The following is a 22,672-nucleotide window of genomic DNA, read 5'->3' as shown; positions in this document are numbered from 1 at the left end:
CCTATAAACAGCTCATTAACAACTGCAAGCAGGCACTAATTCTGGACGTTAATTTGTTGGAAAATAAAAGGAGAACATGTTTACTTTTCCTTCAAATGAGGACACATTATGTTTGTGATTAGGTACTCTTAGATTTTATATTTCAGACAATAAAATATTGAGACAGCTTTTATCATTGGTAGGGTGAGTGTGTGTGCTCTGAGGCTGAAAGAGGACCACCTATCAGGCTAACACAACGGTCGGTGTCACGCCAGCTGCCAGAGATAAAGTTAGAAGACAGGGATTGATGAAAGAACTGATTGCCTCACTCCCCTGTCAAGAGCCCACCTGTCACAGCTTTCTGAGTAAAAAAGCAACGCATTTGTCCTTTTATAAATATCCCACATCCTCTCAACGGTGGCTTCATAAAGCCCAGACCACCTGTCAGCCTGGTCACAGGTGGGTCTCTCCTTGTCTTTCTCCTTGACAGACATTTCACGTGGAATATTAAGTCAGGATTCAGGGCATGCATAATTTGCACTGTTCGTGTCATTAATCACTTTCTGTTGAAATCAGCTCACACGAGGAAAGACAAAGATGTAGAAAACTGAGGTTTCATGTGTGTTTTGTGCAGAAAATCAACTCTGGGGTCTGATGACCAGACTTAACATTACCATCTGAATACCTGTTTCCTATCCTGAGCATTTCATTGTGATTTAACTGCCTTTGTTTTGAAGTGAGCTTGGCAACACAGACAATAGCTTTATGTTCTGCAAAGAGAACATTCTGTTCGTGGACTCGACACAAAGCAAACGATAGATGTTTGCTGCCAGTCTTCTTCGTGTCTTGAGCACATTTTCCGGGGATTAAACACAGAAAATATTGTATACCATCAGTGGTGCTTCCACATCTGCAAAGTGTCGATTCAAAAACCAAAGGAATGAGGTAGCTCTTATCTCACTCTGCACATAGCCCTTCAGGCATGAGTTAACGTACAAGCCTTATGCAGAAAGGTGTTCTTTGCAAAGCTCCTTTAGCTTTGGCACCCTACAACGGGGATGACAGAATCCTCAAAAGCAACCAGAGAGAAGCTGCATCTTGGGACACAAACATTATATAACATACTGCAAGTGGCACTTTATGAAGTTGGAGAAGAGATTTAGCATATGGATGACTCTGCATTACAGCAGCAAATGAAACTATTGAGAAAAGGTGCCACCTACACAGAATGATGACATCACAACTGCTTTTCTAGAGCAACAGTCATGCTGGTGTTGTACATTTAAATACCATAAAACTCCAAAGAAAAGAAAAACCTATATTACTCTCTCTTGTACAGAACTGTGAATTTGTGGGAGCAACGCATCACTAGCTCATTTAAGGGGAGGTGCCTGGGCTAAAGTCAGAATACTTGGACGTACCAGAAAGAACAAAACAGATAAGGTAATGCTTGTGAGGGAAATTACTCTAAAGAACATTTAGCCTCTTGCACTTTGCCCTAACCTCTGCGGGATTTGGCCACTGGGGAAGAAAAGCATCACACCAGGTCCAAGAAGCAAACTAGAAATAACAGACAGGGCTTTGCAGGGTAGGGTGCACATCTGAACCCCGAGGGTTTTCAATTGTAGGCTGAAGCGTCAGATATGCATCAGATACATCATCTCCAACCAGACTGGAATCTGGAACATGACACTGTATCAAGATCATCAGAGTTACTCTGATAGGTCATAATGCATGACTACTCTGGGTTGTACAGTATTTGATTTTCATTTCATTTTAAATGTGTGAAATTATCAGAAAAAATTATCTACTTTAAAAAGGGTTCTAGAACTTTTTTTTATAATTGGAAATTGTTCTTTGAGCCTTTATAAAGTATGTGAAACTTTGGTGGGGCTCAAAATAACCAAGGAGCCCTGATCAATGACAAAAACAACCCCATAGTGAAACACTACAACAGAAAGACTGGTTTTCCCTGCCCACTCAGCCAGCACATGAGTATAGAATGAGCTGCATGCTGATTGGCTAGTTTACCTTGACGGATCCATACATGTATACAGGTAACCTTTGGATCTATCTGGTATTCTCTCAAAATCTGGATTTTCCCAGCGCATCCTTTAAAGTTACAAATATGTTCTGGCATTTTTCTTTGTGGTTTTCCTCTTTTCCAACAGAGATGTTGGCAATGGCTCGGGCTAAAGTTGTTCTGTTAGCATTACCACCAACAACATTTATGTATTGCAAACATTAAAGTGAGTTGGGACATGCAGATTTAAGGGGGTATGTCTACGTCTAAGATGCATTGTTGGACATTTTCTCAGACCAAACCCTTCTCCATGGACATTCTTTTGAACAGGAAAGCACGTCAGAGACGGGACAGACTTTTTGGTAAGCAACGTTTGATACATCAACCTTACTATATTCAACACCAGCAAGGTACATGCTGTTTTAAACTCCACCGGCAGTGACCATCGACAATCTTCTGATTAAACATTCAAAGATCAATCAGATCAATATTTCATATTTATATGGAATAATCACATCTTATTGGTCATAATTAATATGTATTAATTGCTACACTAGATTCCCTTTAATGGTCTTATTTTTCACAATTTTAAATGGCGCCATAATATGTCAATAAATATCTAAAGGTTGATGTGTCAAATAGCTTTCAATATTTTCATTTGCTCATGCTAATGCTCCCAAAGCCTAATCACATGTATGCACAAGTATAGTCAACTGTTTCCTTTATACTCAATGCATTTACAGAAACCGGGGAAAGCAAACATTATGAATCTGCTCCATTTTTCTACGCAGTCATTTATGCTGGACTACTGTTGACTGTTCTTGCCCCATGAGACATGGCCAAAAACACAAACTGTACTTTAAGGACTTGGACAACAAATTTAAAAGCTCGAGGTCTGGTCTGTTGTATATTCAGGAAAAAAAAGGGGCTAATGTTTAGACCATTAAATATGTAGTGGCCTTAATCAACAGTTGTTGCAAAATGGTCAGGACTGTTTTGTGGTAAACGTGCCTTTTCCTCACACAATTAACCTCCCATATGGAGACAGAAGGGGAAGAAGAATATAAAAATGGGATGATCCTCACATTTCCTCAGCAGCAGAGTAATTCCCCCCGTGCCAAAAGAGGGAGGTTAGGGAAAGCATTTAGGGGTCCACTATTAAGCAGAGAGGCAGATGGTTCAACTTCCTCCTAGGTCCCTTGATGGCAAAGGGCCTAAGAACTGTGAGGGGTCCACTTTTGGCCATGTTCCGGCATTGGAAGGAGCATAATTACTTGTATTGTTTCAATAAATAAGAAGATGCCTGAAGAAGGGCTCCATTATGTATAATTTTAAATGTTTGCAGAAAAAAACTACACATGCTTTTGAAAGAACTACACATGCATCAGCTAAATTCCTCTAATTTGACCATTTCAGCATTTTTATGTAACATTTCAAACTAGAAAAACCTCTATTTAGAAATACCCCCTGTAACCTGCCAATATTTGACAATTATTACATAACTGACTCGCTATTACGCTTGTGCAAACTTAACCAGTTAGCTCAGAAAAAAGAAGATGCACCATCAACAAACTCACTGCAGATGAAATCTAAAGAAATTCAAATATGATAAGTTGTGTCAGAGAGGCCTGCAATATCAGAGGTGCCCAGTCCTGGTCCTAGAGGGCCGGTATCCAGCAGGTTTAAGTTTTAACCCTGCTTCAACACACCTGCTTTTAATCAGCAGGTGATTAGCGGGCTTCTGCAGAGCCTGATGAGCTGCTGCACAGGTAAATCAGCCACTGAATCTAATAGGCTGGAGCACAGAAATCACTAAAACCGACTGGATACCGGCCTTCCAGGACCAGGATTGGGCAACCCTGGACTAGATTTTCTAATTTGACGCTAATAAAGAAAGTTATACTTACGACTGCTGCCAAGCTCTTCAAACAGGTATTGCATCTTCTGCCACTGGGTTGAATTTTGATTGGGTGGGGCCTGAATAGGAATGAATGTTCTGAAAGGGATACAAAAATAAATAAATAAATTGAAAGAATAAATACATTTTCCGGGCACGTCCAACTAGGAGGAGGCCTAAGGGAAGACCCAGGACACGCTGGAGGGAGATGTCTCTTGGCTGGCCAGGGAATGCCTTGGGATTTCCCTGGAGGAGCTGACCCAAGTAGCTGGGGTGAGTCTGGGTCTCTTGTCTTAGGCTGCTCCCCGCGACCTGACTCCAGATAAACGGCTGAAAATGGGTGGATGGAATAAATAATTTGGTTCCTTCTAGGCCTTCTGAACATTGCTGTAGTGCATGGGCAAATGTGGAAGTTTATTTGGATAAAGTCCATACCTTAGTGTTTAAAGTGTAAGCTAGCTAATGCTAGCCCAACATTTTTCTTTTCTTTAACAGATGTTTAAAATTATTTGTCAGCACTAGTTTAATCACGATTAGTCGTATGAGTTTCAAAGTAAAGGAAGAGAGAGTTGCGTGCAGTTTACTTTTGCTTTTCCACTCATTCACAGAGCAGACATGGCTTCTTTTTCACTCATGAATTTATAATTCCCTCTCTTTTGTATCATGTTGGAGCGATTGGTGTTTAGTGTGTGCAAAGAGTAAATGTTTACGACGAGTTCATGAAACGTTCAGAATTAGTAACAGACTTTTAAAATAATGAAAAAAAATTGATGTGATAAAATATTTTCTGGCGTTAATGCGTTAACGCAATAACGCGTTAACTCTGACAATTCTAGTTTAAACTACAGTTTGTTAAAGCTCTAAAATCCACAAAGGATGTAAGCATCAACAATTAAAAAAGATGATAAAACAGGCCTGCTTATGAATGTAAAGAGCATTATAGGCCCTTTACACTCGAGTCAGTTCAGCCTGGGCTGGGTGGGGTTATTGTGTCTACACTGGTGTTGTCCGTGCATCATTCATGCAGAGCTGACCATTGTTTTCGGCACTGCGCCTCTGTAATCTGTTCTATGACAAGCTGACTACACACACCCACCTATGGAGTGACTGGCCGGCTGAAATTATGTCACTCTCATGCCTACCTATTATTGGGCGCCTCTGATTGGTGCGGGTAGAATCAGCCAGCGGCAGCTTCCCGCATGAGCGATTCATTAGCAATATGGATACAGTGGGGTAAACATCTTCTCTGACTACAGCTCAAACCGGCCACTCCAGCTGCGGGAGCGCAAGGACCGACGCCTTCTTTCCACCAAATTAAAATGCATTGCAAAACACCAGAAAAAGGTGCCAAGCTGCAAATAGCCGCCATTACAGAGGACAGGTTCCTTTTCCATCTGCAGCAAAGTCTAACCTTTTGGATGCATCCCAGAAGCAAAGGGATGCTATCATTACATTTCGAGTCTATTTTTTACACGCTATGCTTCCAAAACACATCAAACTCCACAGTTTAGATCGGGCCTGATAGGAATTCAAACACAAAAGCAGTGTAAACATCTGGAAACTTTCATAATAAAAGTCACGTGCAATTAAATGTATGGCATTTCCTGTTAAAACCCCCGTAGCCGAAGTAAACAGTACAGAAAATAAACCACAAACTTTTTGGATACATGCAGCAGTCCTTTTCCTTTCTTATAACTTCTAAAATCACGCACGGTGTTGCAATTCTCCTGTGATTTTGTGACAGCTTTCACATCCAGTGGAAAGCCGGGGTGACTGCTGTGAGCGCATAGGAGCCAAATTCAGCACTGCTTCTCAGTGGGATAAGTAGGAAGCTGTGTGCTCCACTGCTCATGCCTGCTTTTCTTTACTAACTTGTGGCACTTTAATAGTTGAGACTGATTTTTTTTACATGTTTGATGGCATTTAAAAACCATGAAATTCGTATAGGGAGCCTAAGTCTCCTCCCTTTCCGGTCGGCTCATGGGTCCCCAGAAAAACAAAAATAAATTAATGCAAGTCAACGGGGCTAAAAGAGTTATTTTCCTAATCTGTTTGCCTTACGCCCTGATCACACAAATGTTGTACTTATATTTAAATGAAAGGTGATGATGGATGTTTGGAACATGCCAGTCACGTACTTTGAGATTTATCAGCTTGTAAAAGTTCCTAATTAGCATGACTACAAATCGGACATCGGTACGTCACATATATGACGTCACCACAGAATCTCCTCTCCTTTAGCGTAGCTGCTACTTACCACATGGCCAGATTTATGGTGGTTCTTTCCTCCTGAAAGAAGGATTTGAAGTTTGCTGAACTTGGTAATGTTCCCTCTGTTTTTCTCGGTGTCTGGTTCGATGGCGTCCCTTGGGTGATGCGCATTTGTAGTCCTGGACTTATTTTCACACAAAACCTAAAATTAAGTTTCCCTGATTCGAAAATAAGCACTTTACTGGTATCAAAATATGTCCTTAAAATTCACGATCACCATATGTGAAATCCATGGCACATAACAAGCTTAATTAGAAAATAGCATTTTTAACCCCATTGACTTTTTTTGTTCTTCCGGGAACCCAAGGGTCCGGAAGCAGATGAGCATGACTTAGGCTCCCTATACCCAAACACTGTCAATCAATTATTGGAAACACACTGATTAAAATAATATTCTTGACGCACACATGTACATATTTTTTAGAAACCCAGAAATTCTGATCTTATACTTCTGTTTTCACTCACAAGTATTACACACGAACCCTGAAGCATGTAACAAAGATTTTTGTGTGGTCTGAATCTTAAACAGCAACGCATAGATAGAGACAGTGATTGGTTTGTGAGGGTGTTGAGCTTTGTAGCTTTAAGTAAATACTGGCAGACTGAGCAGACAAGAAAACAAAGTCAATTATGTTTCCTGGAATCAGAGAAAAAGCATCACTGTCAAAATTTAAAGGAACAAACAAACAACTGATAGAACAAAGTGGTCACAGTTCATGGGGTAAAAGAGCCACTGTAGAGGCTTGTCTATAAACATGTCCTCTAAACTTTACGGTGTAAAGCATTATGGCCTTGTCTTCCTTCTTTCCCAAACCAGATAAGCTTTCTTTCAAAGCCCCATTTAATGGTTGAAGGAGCACACTCAAATGTACAAGCTGGACCTTCAGGTGTGTTGATATCACAGCTGCAGTGAAAATCTCCCTAGTGCTACGAACCTTTAACCAAAGCAAAATCTGCAGTTAAGAAGTAGCTTCATTTTAAACCATTTTTTAAATCATCAGTCAGTCTGAGTTTTTCACGCAGGCTGAGAATAAAAATAATCTTCTACACCTATCTCCTGTGTTAGCTTCTGATAGAAAATAGTGAAGTTCTAGGATTTGAAAAGCCTGGCAGATCTATGTCACACTGTCACTTAAAAGACTAGTAGAAGATAACCATTAGCATTAGCATCTTCACCACACAACAGAACTCCTCCAGGCTTGTATTATTGGTGGAGATCATCAACATCAATGTTGAAAAGTAAAGGGAGTCAGTAGTAGAGTCGCGTTGCTGTTAGCAAATCAGAGGTGAAATGTCCAAATATCAGAAAATAAGACTTCAAATCTTGTCATGTAAAGCTACTTTCTCCTGCTGAATTATCTGTGCTAAAACAGGTGTTCCGGAGCTTTTTTCCCCAGAGTAAGACTTACAAGGCATCCATTCCTACTAGAGACCACCGCAAATGTATTGAAAATATGAGTCACGTTCCTATTTAAATAAATCATATCTAAATCCAAGGATCTGTGTCTATTGGACTTATTGGTTTCAACCAAGGGGCAAACTCTGCCTGCCTAAAGCAAAGCCAACTGGGAAATCACTAAATTTGCAGTTCCTTCCTCATCCACTAGGGGCTGGCACCAGAAAGGAGCAAGTTACCATAGACTTATATGTGAAAAATGCCAACTTCACAGCAGGAATAAACATGTTTAAAGACTGGTTCAAAATACAATTTTAGGTTTATAAGTTCTAGTCTATAGGGAGCCTAATTTCCGCCCATCTACTTCCAGACCACGGGTCGCTGGAATAGCGAAAAAATTAACGCAAGTCAATGGGGCTGAAAACGCTATTTTCTAATTCCATTGGTTTTGTGCCATGGATTTCACATATGATGGCCATGCATTTTGAAAACACATTTTGATACCAAGAACGCGCTTATTTTCGAACAGCGGGAAACATTATTTTAGGTTTTGTGTGAAAATAGGTCCAGGACTACAAATGCACACCACGAAAGTGACATCATCAAACCAGACACAGAGAAAACTGAGGGGAAATGGCTGTAACTTCAGCAAACTTCCCAAAGGAGCCACCATAAATCTGGTCATTTGGTAAGTCGCAGCTACATTAGGGGAGAGGAGATTCCGTGGTGGCGTCACATATGCAACGTGCCAATTTCTGGTGTGTAGTCATGCTAATTACGGACTTTTACAAGCTGATAAATCTCTAAGTATGTAACAGGCGTGGTCGAAACACCCATCATTACTTTTCATTTAAATTGCAGTACAACATATGTGTGATCCAGGGCGTATGGCAAAGGGAGTTAGAAAAAAGCATGTTTAGCCCCGTTGATTTGTATTCGTATTTTCGTTTTTCCGGGGACCCATGAGCCGACCAGAAAGGGAGGAGACTTAGGCTCCCTATGGTCATGACAACTCTGAGAGAAGCAATTTTTTTTAACTCTTGTAATTAAATGCATGAAATTATGAATAATTAAGTTTGATTGACAGGTAGCATGAACTGTCTGAGCAAGTGCTAGCAGCTAGCTCCGGGAAAGGGTTCAGCCTCACATTAATAGATGTTTGGCCATTTAGATTTTCTGAACTTAAGCTGTGTCTTATGTGTGTTCGTGTTCTAATGTTAATTATGGGATTTTTGGACAAACATGGCAAGCTGTAGAACTGATTGTAAAAAAAACAGATCATCTAATAAGTATCTGCTTTTTTTTAATCAGTAAGTGAAATTACATTCCTGTACTTTCTTTTGCTAGTAGAATGGGGTAAATCTGTGCATTTAACATAACAATCTGTTTTGTTAAAGTGAGTTGAAATATAATGTGTTGCTAGGGCCGGGTACCACACAGTGGCACTGATATCCGACCTCTTTGGAAGAGCAGAGCATGGGCTCATGTGGCCTGGCTCCGCCACCTCACTGCAGGCAGGGTACCTCCGACTTCCAACTGGGCGTCCAGCTGTGAATGCTATGGATATCAGATATGCCATGCAATCTGATGATATAAGATTGTTAAGGATAATAAAGTGATGACGATCTACCAAAGTTCGGAGATCGTAGAACCATCTATTAGCATTCTATCACCCGTACCACTGTTTCTGGATGTGTCTACCAGCAAATTTTTTTTTCAGCTGAGTCACACTATTTGCTACTCTGCATCTGTCTGCACGACAGACACACCGAGAGCAAGTTTAAGGCAGTGTGTTGGTTTGTATAGCTGGGGTGCTCGGTAGAGCAGAGGAAAATAATCTAACAATCGATGCATCGGGATGCAAACAAAAACGATTATGAATCTTTGAAGAAGCACACTATACTCAATTATAGTGGCTAGCATTAGCCACTAGCTTGCTCCGTCTCTAAGCGATCATTAAGTGTATTCTCACGCGTCAGTTCAATCACGGAACCTCTGGATCAATATAGTGCTCAAAATTTTGCATTTAGCTTTGTGGCTTTTATTATTTGGAGATGTCTGTGTGTGTTTTAGCGAGACTTGTCACTGTGGCTCCCGACTGGAGCTTTGTTTATGCATAACCCCTCCCGCACGTAATCAGGAAACAGCTACGGAGAGAAGTGAGGGACAAATAGTGAGTGCAGAGTGTAATATTGACTAGAGAATGCATGAGATGAGGATGCGTAATGGATTTAACTTAATATGATGGATTTTTTCTCTGGACAAGAAATAATTATTGGTAATATTGTGGATGATAAGATATGAGCCATCTCTAGATAGAATAAAACTATTTTACATGCATTATAATCATATAATTAAATGAATGTGCCTGTGGGACATCTGAGACATGTATTTCTAACTTGCAACTGTATGGAGGGAGGGAGGGAGGGAGGGAGGGAGGGAGGGAGGGAGGGAGGGAGGGAGGGAGGGGGGGAGGAGAGAGAGAGAGAGAGAGAGAGAGAGAGAGAGAGAGAGAGAGAGAGAGAGAGAGAGAGAGAGAGAGAGAGAGAGAGAGAGAGAGAGAGAGAGAGAGAGAGAGAGAGAGAGAGAGAGAGAGAGAGAGAGAGAGAGAGAGAGAGAGAGAGAGAGAGAGAGAGAGAGAGAGAGAGAGAGACTTGTACTGAAGCAGAAGAAGCAATCCGTGTTTCCTACTCACCCAATTAAAAGGAGCACCACGCAGACAATGACAAATCCAACGGTGTACTTCAGAGCGTTTTTCACCTGCTACAATAAAAAAAATATATAACTGGTCAATCGTGGATATAAAGTGAAATATTATAATTCATTGTGTGAGAGTTAAACGGTTTATAATCCATTTAGATAAGCGCTGTAGTAAATGAGCACAACACAGAGAAAGTGTAGATCCAGTTTGACTTTGCAGAAATAACACACCACATCTGGCACTATTCAAGGGTCTTTTTAAGTGACAATACAAAAGACCCTGCTTTCTGTAGGAGAAAGTGCCTCTGTCAGCTCAAAACTGACACATGGCAAGGAGAAAGGCTCGTTGCTATGACTTTGAGTTCATACTCACTAATTACCAAGTCATACCATGAGTCATGAGGATAATTTCTGAAGACAACTGACACAACAATAGAGAGCCTTTGATTCGGAGTTTGAGTGCAGAAGCACAAAGCCAGAACAGTGTGATTATTACTATTATAAATGAATTCAATATATTCATTTGTCTGCGATGGACTGGCTCTCTGTCCAGGGTGTACCCCACCTGATTGCCCACTGACCGCTGGAGATAGGCCCCGTGACCCTATGTGGACGAAGTGGGTTCAGACAATGGATGGATGGATGGATGAATGGATGGATGGATGGATGGATGGATGGATGGATGGATGGATGGATGGATGGATGGATGGATGGATGGATGGACGGACGGACGGACGGATGGATGGATGGATGTTCATTTGTTTTGATTCAGTTGCTACATCAGACATGCTTGGGGGTGTATTGTTTATATTAAGAATGTTAAAATATCCTGACTGTTTTTCCTAGCAAATAAACAGAAAGTCTCAGAATTCTCCTTGGATTGCTTACAGTTCATGGTCTCTGCTGTACTTTACACATGGTTTTTTCCTTTCCTCTCATAATTACTTTGTGAATGCAAGTTTTCCAAGTGCATAATTGCAGAATAAGAATAAATAAATACCGCTTCACTGCACTGTAAGTGGTCAGAAAGTCTGTGTGGTATCTTTGATTTCGGAGAAAAGATTTTCAAGCGAGTACCTGCTGATTCAGAACAAAACTAAACAAAACTAGCTCTGCAATTACAAACGCCATAAGGGGAAGCAAACAAAGTGAGTAATGGGAAAAATCTATTTACTCCTATATTTATGACAAAGGTAAGAGGGTGCTATTTACTAAACCAAAAGCTGAAAACAGATGGATAAAAGGTATTTGGAATACTTGTGCCGTACCATGCATGGGGACAAAAAGGAAGACTCACGCAAATGATAACATTTTCCATCATTCAACATTAGTATGCAAACAAAGCTAACAGTTAATTAATTCAAGATGTCTGAAAAGAAAGGCAATATGCTTTCAAAGCACTTTAATACAATCTGCATTAGAATAATCCCAATGTGAAGCTTCCGAAGGATAAGCCTTGTTCAAGTGAAACTGCATTTAAAGTGACTAATGCTGCTGGAACTTACCAACTGAATTACTTTGGATTTTATTATTTTTTGCACGGTAATCAGATGTAGATACATGATGTGGAGGAAAAAAAACATTCTCACAACCACATTTAAATGAGCTATATTGGCTCATGCATAGGTAAAGAGAGGTTTCCTTACCAAGCACCTGTTTGTGTTGTTGTCATCCTTTTCTTCATAGTAGAAGTAAACAAAGGGAATCCATAGGAAGACACAGAACAGTATAATGGAGTAGAGAGCTAAACAGATGGAAAAAAAAGAATAAAAGGTCAAAGAATTAGTCAAAATCTAAACGAACATTTAATTCTCTGGTCTAGTTTGTAAAACTAATTTTGTGACAATAAAATTTACAAACACCATGGCATTTCTCACTCACTCATCTTCTAAACCAAGGTTTTTCAAAAATTTGGGGGCCGGGGACCACTTATAGAGGGTAAAATTTCTCCAAAAACCTCTTGTTTTTCACCCCATCCACTTCCTACTCTCCAATCCAACCACTTTCCTCCCAGTCATGTTTCTTTTCCTGTAAGTTTCCAGGACACCTGCCTCATTCAGAAACACATGAAACCAACCTCATGTTCCCTTGTTATTATTCCTACTACTAGTGATGCACCGATTAGAAAATTTTGGGGCCGATACCGATATTAAGATCACTGTTATGGCCGATAACCGACATTTGCAGATACCGATATACTGACATTAATGCTTCTAAAATCAGATTTTGTATAGAATGAAAATTATTAAAGCTGAATTTATGTTATTATGGACACACAACACACAAATTTACGGTTCTGAGATGATTTCATTCACTGTTCACATGACTAAACAAATACACATCACCCCCCTCACCCTCTGAAACAGGCAAACAAATGGAGATGAGATGGAAAAAATATCGGTTGTTAAAATTGTCATCGTCGTCGTCTTCCTCCGCTTATCCGGGTCCGGGTCGCGGGGGCAGCATCCCAACTAGGGAGCTGCAGACCGTCCTCTCCCCGGCCTTCTCCACCAGCTCCTCCGGCAGGACCCCAATGCGTTCCCGGACCAGATTGGAGATGTAACCTCTCCAACGTGTCCTGGGTCGACCCGGGGGCCTCCTGCCGGCAGGACATGCCCGAAACACCTCCCCAGGGAGGCGTCCAGGAGGCATCCTGACCAGATGCCCAAACCACCTCAACTGGCTCCTTTAGATCCGGAGGAGCAGCGGTTCTACTCAGAGTCCCTCCCAAATGTCCGAGCTCCTTTCCGAGTAGACCTTTCCAGGGAGGCTGAGGAGTGTAATCCCCCTATAGTTGGAACAAACTCTCAGGTCACCCTTCTTAAAGATGGGGACCAACACCCCGGTCTGCCACTCCACAGGAACTGCCCCCGATGACCACGCAATGTTGCAGAGACGTGTCAACCATGACAGCCCTACAACATCCATAGCCTTGAGATAACCAGGACAAACCTCATCCGCCCCCGGGGCTCCGCCGCTGTGTAGTTGTTTGACTACCTCAGCAACTTCTGCCCCAGAGATTGGACAATCCATCCCCAGGTCTCCCAGCTCTGGTACCACCTCGGAATGCGCATAGGTGGGATTGAGGAGCTCCTCAAAGTATTCCTTCCACCGTCCGACTATAGCCCCAGTTGACGTCAGCAGCTCCCCATCCCCACTGTAAACAGTGTGAGCGAGTTGCTGCCTTCCACTCCTGAGGCGCCGGACAGTTTGCCAGAACCTCTTTGGAGCCGATCGATAGTCTTTCTCCATGGCCTCACCAAACTCCTCCCACACCCGATATTTTGCCTTGGCAACTGCCACTGCTGCACCCCGCTTGGCTATCCGGTACCTGTCTGCTGCCTCCGGAGACCCACAGACCAGCCACGCCCTGTAGGCCTCCTTCTTCAGCCTGACGGCTCCCCGAACCTCTGGTGTCCACCAGCGGGTACGGGGGTTGCCACCATGACTGGCACCGGCCACCCTGCGACCACAGCTAGGAACAGCCGCCTCAACAATTGCAGAGTGGAACAAGGCCCACTGGGAGTCAATGTCCCCCACTGCTCTTGGGACGCGGTCAAAGCTCTGCCGGAGGTGAGAGTTGAAGACCGTCTTAACAGATTCTTCTGCAAAGTGTTCCCAGCAGACCCTCACTATGTGTTTGGGTCTGCCAGGTCTACGCGGCATCTTCCTCTGCCATCTGATCCAACTCACCACCAGGTGGTGATCAGTTGACAGCTCCGCTCCTCTCTTCACTCGGGTGTCCAAAACGTACGGCCGCAGGTCAGATGATACGACTACAAAGTCTATCATCGACCTGCGACCTAGGCTGCCCTGGTACCAAGTGTACCAATGGGCATCCTTATGTTCGAACATGGTGTTCGTTATGGCCAAACTGCGGCTTGCACAGAAGTCCAATAACGAAACACCACTCGAGTTCGATCAGGCGGGCGGGTCCTCCCAATCACACCCCTCCAGGTCATGCTGTCATTGCCCACATGAGCATTGAAGTCCCCCAGCTGGAAAATGGAGTCCCCTGATGGAGCACTATCTAGAAATCGTCCCAGGAACTCCAGAAAGTGTGGGTACTCTGAACTGATATTTGGCCCATAAGCACAAACAACAGTCAGAACCCGTTCCCTGACCCGAAGGCGCAGGGAAGCTACCCTCTCGTCCCCCGGGGTAAACTCCAACACACAGGCAGAGAATCTTGGGGCTAACAAAAAGCCAACCCCAGCCCTCCGCCTCTCACCCGGAGCAACTCCAGCAAAGGAGAGTGTCCAACCCCTCTCAAGGACTTGGGTTCCAGAGCCAACGCTATGCATCGAGGTGAGTCCGACTACATCTAGCCGGTACTGCTCAACCTCTGCCACAAGCTCCTGCTCTTTCCCTGCCAGCGAGGTGACGTTCCATGTCCCAAAAACCAGTTTTCTTGTCCGGGGATCGGACCGCCAAGACTCCCGCCTTGGTCTGCCACCCGATCCACATTGCACCGGACCCTTCATGTTCCTCCTGCGGGTAGTGGGTCCACAGTTGGATGAGCCCATGTATCCGGTTCGGGCTGGGCCCGGCCGGGCCCAACGGGCGAAAGCTCGTCCACCAGGCGCTCGCTCACGGGCCCCAACCCCAGGCCTGGCTCCAGGGTGGGACCCCGGTAACCCTCCGGGCCGGGTACTCCGACTCTTTGTTTTAACATCCATGAAAGATCCTTGTTAAAATTGGCCCAGTTTTATTTATCGAACGCCAGCGAACGCCATTTATCGAATGTTAAGAAGTGACTAACATCGGCTGATACCGATACTGATGCCGATATATTGTCCATCCCTACCTACCACCTTGTTCATTGACGTTTGACCAAATTTGCCCATGTATTGTGGATTTTATTAATTTATATCTACAATCTGGCTCTGTTCCATCTGTTTTCAAACATGCCATTATTGAACCTATACTTAAAAAACCCAGACTGGACTCCTCTCAGCCTAAAAATTACAGACCCATTTCTAAATTACCCTTCATCTTTAAAATATTGGAAAAGGTTGTGGCAGATCAACTGATTACATTTCTGGAACTACACAACTGGTTTGACTGGTTTCCAATCTGCTTTTTGCAAAAAGCATTCAACAGAAACAGCTTTGCTTGAAGTTTCCAGTGACATCATGAGGGCTGCAGGGAATGGGGAGTTTACAGTGTTGGAATTGTTAGATCTTTCTGCAGCTTTTGACCAGGTTGATCACAGCACCTTAATTAACAGACTTCGTGACTCGGTGGGGATCTCTGGAACTGTTCTAGACTGGTTGAGATTGTACCTTTTTACAGAAGTTTCAGTGTCTGTTTAAACCAAATCATGTCAGATTCTACCAATCTGTTCTGTGGGGTACCCCAAGGCTCTGTTTTGGGTCCACTGTTGTTTCTACTGTACATACACCCTCTTGGACAGATAACTGATTCTTTTCATAATGCCTATTATCACCTACATGCAGATGATATTCAGCTGTACTGCTCCTTTAAGGATTCTGAGTTCTATAAACTGTCTGAATTACTAGAGTGTCTTTCAGCTATCACCAGCTGGCTAGAAGATAAAGTTGTTAACTTTAACTTTGAAAAGAATGTCTAAGCATTGCCCCTGAAAGCATGGTTCCCCTGATTAGTCAACAACTTGGTAATTTATCTTCTGCCATCAAATCAAACTTGAGGAATTTGGTTGTTGTTTCTGACCAATCAATGTCTCTTGAAGGCCATTCAAAAACATTGGTCCAAAACTGTTTTTATCACTTAAGAAATATTTCCAAACTGCGAAGCTTGGTGTCAAAACATAAACTTGAAATGGCTATACATGCCTTTATCTCCTCCTGTCTAGATTACTGTAACACACTTTTCACATGTTTTAACAAAAAAATGTTCTTCAGTTGGTCCAGAACTCTGCAGCGAGACTCCTAACTGGAGGAAACAGATCAGCACATGTCACTCCTATTCTAATGTCTCTGCACTGGTTACTAGGGCTGAGACGATTCCTCGAGTACCTCGAATAATTTGAGTACAAAAAATCCTTGAGTCAAATTCTCTGCCTCGAATCTTCGTTTAATTCATGGCTTTGCAATCGCCCGTGGTCATGTTTCACCCGGACCGAAATAAGTGACGCACATACACACTGCACTGAATGCACACGCGAGTAGCAAACGCAACTTAACTTTCTTTTAAGCGGACATGGCAGACAATGTGGACCCCGGTGGAGTGTGAAAAAGACAGAAAATGTCAAAGGTGTGAGACCATTTTTCCACGTCATAAGGCGGAAAACGTAGTCCAGTGTAAATACTGTAAAATGGATTTAGCCTACCACAACATATTTCTCGATGCTGCAACCTGACCAGGAAACATCCACATGTAAATGTCACTTCTGCAAGCGGACTCGGAGCCTCTAAAAGATAATGCATTTTAGCCTGTATTTCTATATATTCTGCGGACACTGTGCAACTTTTTCATTTGTAGCACTTAGTTTCAGCTCACACCGTACGTCTGGTAGCAACACGTCAGACTTTAAATGTGCTAAAAATAGCAGTTTTTACAACACGTTGGACTTTTTACTGTGTTGTTATTGATGTCCGTTGTCCCTCGGGATTGCTGCAGGAGGACACAGGTATTTATGAGTGGCAGAGGAAAACGAAAGAAAGTACATAAATGTTTTGTGATCAGTATAATTTGACATAACCACGGCAAACGTGCTTTCAACAATCCTTGTTAGTGTGAGACAAAAATAAGTGTAGAAATTAAAACGAACGTGTGTTAGGGAAACAGCTGGTGAGCCATGTTTGCGCATGCGCCGTGAGCGGTTCTGGTGCTGTTTGGGCCGCAGCCGCTCGCATTTGTTTACTGTGAAGTAAAGTTGAAGCGCTGAAGTTTTGAAAACTAATTTTGAATAAAACTTGAAGAATAACTGGCAATTGCTTTCTCATTTCAAGAGGTCTTTCATATGTTATAACATGCTATTTGATATAATGGTTTAAAAACGCAAAAGAGTAATTTATTAGAGTACTCGATTAATCGATAAAAGATTCGACAGAGTACTTGATTACAAAAATATTCGATAGCTGCAGCCCTACTGGTTACCTGTCAACTTTAGAGTTAATTTTTGAATCCTGACTACAACTTTCAGGGCTCTACATGGTCAAGCTCCTCTTTATTTTACTGAATTGTTAAAGCCTTATGCTCCAACCCGAGCCCTTAAGCCCACACACCAGAACCTTCTAGAAATTTCAAAGACCAGATATAAAAATCAAGGTCATCGCTCCTTCCAGACTGCTGCACCCCAACTTTGGAATGATCTTCCTTTATCCTTATGTAGTACTGACAGTCTAGACACATAAAAAACAGCTGAAGACCCTTTTATTTAAAGCTACTTTTACCTAAAGCTTTTATTTTCTTATTTTTAACTCAAATTTGTAATAATGTTCCATCAGTTTTATGGTATTTTAAAATTTTATTACTTTGTTTTTCAGATTTTAATCCATTTTTGTTTTAAGATCACTATGATTTTATGTTTTTTTTTTGTTTAGATCTATGTGAAGAACTTTGTAATTTTCTGTCTGTGATGAGTGCTATATAAATAAAATTTACTCCCTTACTAAAAAATGTGTCCACTGTGCTAATTAGCTCTACCCAGGAGATGTATACAGTGCGTCTTCAGATCCCACTACATGTGTTTTCAGGAACCCCCAACTCATGGCTTGAATACCCCTGGAGGACCAGAGACCTCAGTTTGAGCTTGTGTCTATCTCCAGTGACACCCTGGACAAATCACATGTATATCACAGGGCCACAAAGATACAAACAACCATTCGCATCCTCAATAGAATTTGGGAAAAACCCACGTACGCATGGGGAAAACACGCCCACTCGACACAGAAGGGCAGTATAATGTAATTTGTTGAAATCTCCAAGTTTTATGAGTGGGGTTAGGGCTTTGGGGGAATGGAAAGGAGCTCCACTACAAAACTGTTGTCAGACTTGGTCATCACCACACAATGGTGAAATTAATCTCTGCATTTGACCCATCCCCATGGGGAGCAGCTGTGGCTGTGCTCAGAAACTATTTGGTGGTTTAACCCCTCAATCCAACCCCTTAGAGCTGAGTGTCAAGCAGGGAGGTATTGGGCTCAATTTTTAAATTCTTTAGTCTGACCTGACCAGGAATCAAACCCCCAACTCCCAGTCTCAGGGCGGACACTCTACCATTAGGCCACAACCTTCTAATACAAAAAAATATATTTAAAAAACAAGTGTATTATTATTATTATTATTATTATTATTATTATTATTATTATTATTATTACCTTTTATTTGTAAGCATCTTTCAGTCCCTCAAGGTCACTGAACAACAAAATTAAAAGCAGTACACAAATCATACAAGCAGTGCAAAATCAAACAGTCAACAATAAAATCTCATATAAGAAAAGCATCAACAAAAACAATGCTGAAATAACAGAATTAAGCACTCAAGTTTAAAATATTTGTAAAGTCATTTTGGGAACAAATATAAAACTTGTTAACGCCAATTGTAAAACAGAAAATGTAGTCATGTTTGTTAAAGGAAAAACAGAGTTTCAAACAAACACAAGTGCTACATATTCATAACATGACAGACTCTCAGCAGAGAGGTGTACAAGAAAGAGATTAGCGTTAAATTTTGTGCTCAGGGTGTAATTGCAGTGTTGTGGTCCAAATAACTCATCCTTGACAAAGTTGATAACAGGATGAGGAACAATGCTTCTAAATAAATAAAACTTTAAATAAGCAAAAGTCTAAACTCAAATATGCTCGCTACAATAATGTGTGGAATGAGAATCCCCAACTCAAACCTGAAGAAGATTTTTAGAGGAGAGGTAAAGTATCTACAGTAGGATGCCAGTGGAGACAGTCCAGAAAGTCTTGAAATACCTCAGAGAGAAGCATGTCACGAAGACGTGCCCAGCCACTTGGCCAGGATTACTCAGCACCCTGAGGTGATGATGTAAATTATTACAACAAGAACAAAAAGAAAAGGAATGCACATGAAAACTAACAGGTTTTTGATACCCTGTGAGCTTTAGTTCCACTTTTATCTATTTACACTTGAAAGAAACGCTTTCAATTTATGACTAAGAAATGTAGTATGAGAAGTTTTTCTGGGGTATTTTTTGCCATATTGCTTGAAATGCTCTTCACATATGGATGGCACCTGATGAATTAAACATTCTGGCAAACTTTAAAAAAATATGTAATTGCCTCTGCACTGCACAATCCTGGAAAAACCTCATCCAGTCATTGTGAATGTCCTGTTGTTTTTAAGACTGGCCTCTGACCGTCTCTCCGACCTCTGCACGCACCTTTCTTTGTACACAAATCTCGTTTTGGGTTAGGAGAGACTGGACAGAAAGCAAAGCCAGAATCAGGCTACCTAGTAACGTATAAAATGTTCTGTTTGCAAGTCATTTTATGTGCTCTGTTGAGTCTGGTTGTGTTCTTGTTGGGAAACGTTTGAGCGACGGGACCTGTTGTGCGTGAACGCGACCTTTACACGGCCCCTATTAGTCGGCTGGTAGAGCCACCACGGAAAAGAGGAAAGAGTGTGAGGAGGTACTACTATATATATGCAGATCATCTACTAGAAAGAACATCTGATAACTATGGAAACTTGAGCACATTTGTCCCTGTGACAAAGAGTTGAAGATAAATAATTCAATATCCTAAACTGTTTCAGCAGCTCTTGTGGTTATGTGTTATTTCTCAGAAAGCTATCAGAAATTATTCATGTACTTGTATTTTTATCACCTTCAACTGAACAGTAAAAGGTTGGCATCAGTGATGTTGCTGTATTATTTGTATACTTGTGTTTGCTAGCAAAACAGTGAATGAGCCACTAGACAAGTTTCAATGAAACTTTTAAACAATTATCGGTACTGCAACCAAATTAATGTACACTCACTGGCCACTTTATTGGGTACACCTGTCCAACTGCTCATTATAACTAAGGAGCCAATCGCATGGTGGCAACTCAATACATTTAGGCAAGTTGACATGGTCAAGACGATCCGCTGCAGTTCAAACGGAGGTTCAGAATGGGGAATAAAGGTGATTTAAGTGACTTTGAATGTGGCATGATTGTTTATGCCAGATGGGCAGGTCTGAGTACTTCAGAAACTGCTGATCATCTGGAATTGTCACTCACAAACATCTCTAGGATTTAAAGTTAATGAGCCAAAAAAGGGAAAACATCCTTTAAGCGGCAGTTCTGCAGGCAAAAATACCTTGTTGATGCCAGAGGTCAGAGGAGAATGGCCAGACTGGTTCAAGCTGATAGAAAGGGAACAGTAACTCAAATAACCACTTGTTACAACCGAGGTATGCAGAAGAGCATCTTGAAATGCACAACACGTTGAACCTTGAGGCAGATGGGCTACAGCAGCAGAAGACCACACTGGGTGCCACTCCCGGGCAACAGGAAATTGAGGCTACAATTTGCACTTTCTCACCAAAATTGGACAATAGAAGATTGGGAAAATGCTGCCTGGTCTGATGAGTCTCAACGTCTGTTGTGACATTAGGATGGTAGGGTCAGAATTTAGCAACAACATGGAAGCATGGATCCATCCCGCCTTTTATCAACGGTTCAGGCTAGTGGAGGTGGTGTAATGGTGTGGGGGACATTTTCCTGACACACTTTGAGCCCCTTAGTACTAATTGATCATCGTTGCAAAGCAACAGCCTACCTGAGTATTGTTGCTGACCAAGTCCATCCCTTTATGACCACAGTGTACCCATCTTCCTATGGCTACTTCCAGCAGGACAATGTGCCATGTTATAAAGCTTGAATCATCTCAGACTGGTTTCTTGAACATGATAATGAGCTCACTGTATTCAAATGGCCTCCACAGTCACCAGATCTCAATCCAATAGAGCACCTCTGGGATGTGGTGGAACAGGAGATTTGCATCGTGGTTGCAGCCAACAAATCTGCAGCAACTACGTGATGCCATCATGTCAACCTGGACAAAAATCTCTTAGGAATGTTTCCAGGTCCTTATTGAATCAATGACACGAAGGATTACGGCGGTTCTGAAGGCAAAAGGGAGTCCAACCTGGTACAAGCCAGGTGTATGGGCATGGGACAAGTTCGGTGAGACCATGGAGCAAGACTTCCGTACGGCTTCGAGGAGATTCTGGTCCACCATCCGGCACCTCGGGGGGGGGGGGGGGGGGGGGGGTTGAGCAGTGCGCTACCAACACTATCTATAGTGGGGACAGTGTGCTGCTGACCTCTACTCAGGATGTTGTGGATCGGTGGGCAGAATACTTCGAAGACCTCGTCAATCCCACCGACAAGTCTTCCAGTGAGGAAGCAGAGTCTGGGGACTTTGGGTTGGCCTCTCAAATCTCTGATGCTGAGGTCACTTGAGGTGGTTAAAGAGCTCCTCTGTGGCAAGGCTCAGGGGTGGATGAGATCTGCCTGGAGTTCCTTAAGGCTCTGGATGTTGTGGGGCTGTGTTGGCTGACGCGGCTCTGCAATATCACATGGACATCGGGGGCAGTCCCACTGGACTGGCAAACCGGGGTGGTGGTCCCCTTATTTAAAAAGGGGGACTGCAGGGTGTGTTCCAACTACATGGGGATCACACTCCTGAGCCTTCCTGGTAAGGTCTATACAGGGGTTGTGGAGAGGTGGGTCCGTCGGATTGTTGAACCTCAGATTCAGGAGGAGCAATGTGGTTTTCGTCCTGGCCATGGAACACTGGACCAGCTCTATACCCTTAGGGGGATCCTGGAGAGTCTGTGGGAATTTGCCCAACTAGTCTACATGTGTTTTGTGGATTTGGAGAAGGCGTTGGACCACGTCCCTCGGGGGGGGGGGGGGGGGGGGGGGGGGGCTGTGGGGGGTACTTCGGAAGTATGGGGTACCAGGCCCTCTGATACGGGCTGTTAGGTCCCCGTATGGCCGGTGTCAGAGCTTGGTCCGCATTGCCGGCAGTAAGTCGGGCTCATTCCCAGTGAGAGTTGGACTCTGCCAAGGCTGCCCTTTGTCACCGATTCTGTTCATAACCTTTATGGACAGGATTTTTATGCGCAGCCAAGGTGTGGAGGGCATCCGTTTAGGTGGCCTGAGGATCAGGCTCTGTTTTTTGCAGATGATGTGGTCCTGTTGGCTTCATCAGAACGAGATCTTCAGCTTTCGCTGGAGCGGTTCGCAGCCGAGTGTGAAGCAGCTGGGATGAGAATCAGCTCCTCTAAATCTGAGACCATGGTCTGGATTCGGAAAAGGGTAGAATGTCTTCTCAGGGTCAGGGATGAGGTCCTGCCCCAAGTGGAGGAGTTTAAGTATCTCGGGGTCTTGTTCACGAGTGAGGGGAAACTGGAGCGTGAGATCGATAGGCGGATTGGTGCTGCATATTGCTGCATA

General features: G+C 42.8%; 1 protein-coding gene across 2 annotated transcripts in view; it reads right to left on the bottom strand.

Annotated features, from left to right (window-relative positions):
- lmbrd1 (LMBR1 domain containing 1) overlaps nt 1–22,672 on the bottom strand; it is a 95,752-nt gene that overhangs the window by 52,824 nt on the left and 20,256 nt on the right. For both annotated transcript variants that reach the window (XM_054750143.2, XM_054750144.2), the window contains exons 4-6: nt 11,913–12,010; nt 10,262–10,329; nt 3,910–3,998 (exon numbers count right to left, since the gene is read on the bottom strand). In XM_054750143.2, the coding sequence (XP_054606118.2) occupies nt 3,910–3,998; nt 10,262–10,329; nt 11,913–12,010 (255 nt within the window). The remainder of the gene's footprint in view (nt 1–3,909; nt 3,999–10,261; nt 10,330–11,912; nt 12,011–22,672) is intronic.

The sequence above is a fragment of the Nothobranchius furzeri genome, chromosome 12 (genome assembly GCF_043380555.1).
Source record: "Nothobranchius furzeri strain GRZ-AD chromosome 12, NfurGRZ-RIMD1, whole genome shotgun sequence".
Classification (NCBI taxonomy): domain Eukaryota; kingdom Metazoa; phylum Chordata; class Actinopteri; order Cyprinodontiformes; family Nothobranchiidae; genus Nothobranchius; species Nothobranchius furzeri.
The sequence above is the reverse complement of the archived record's forward strand: the minus strand, read 5'-3'. Positions and strand labels throughout refer to the sequence as shown.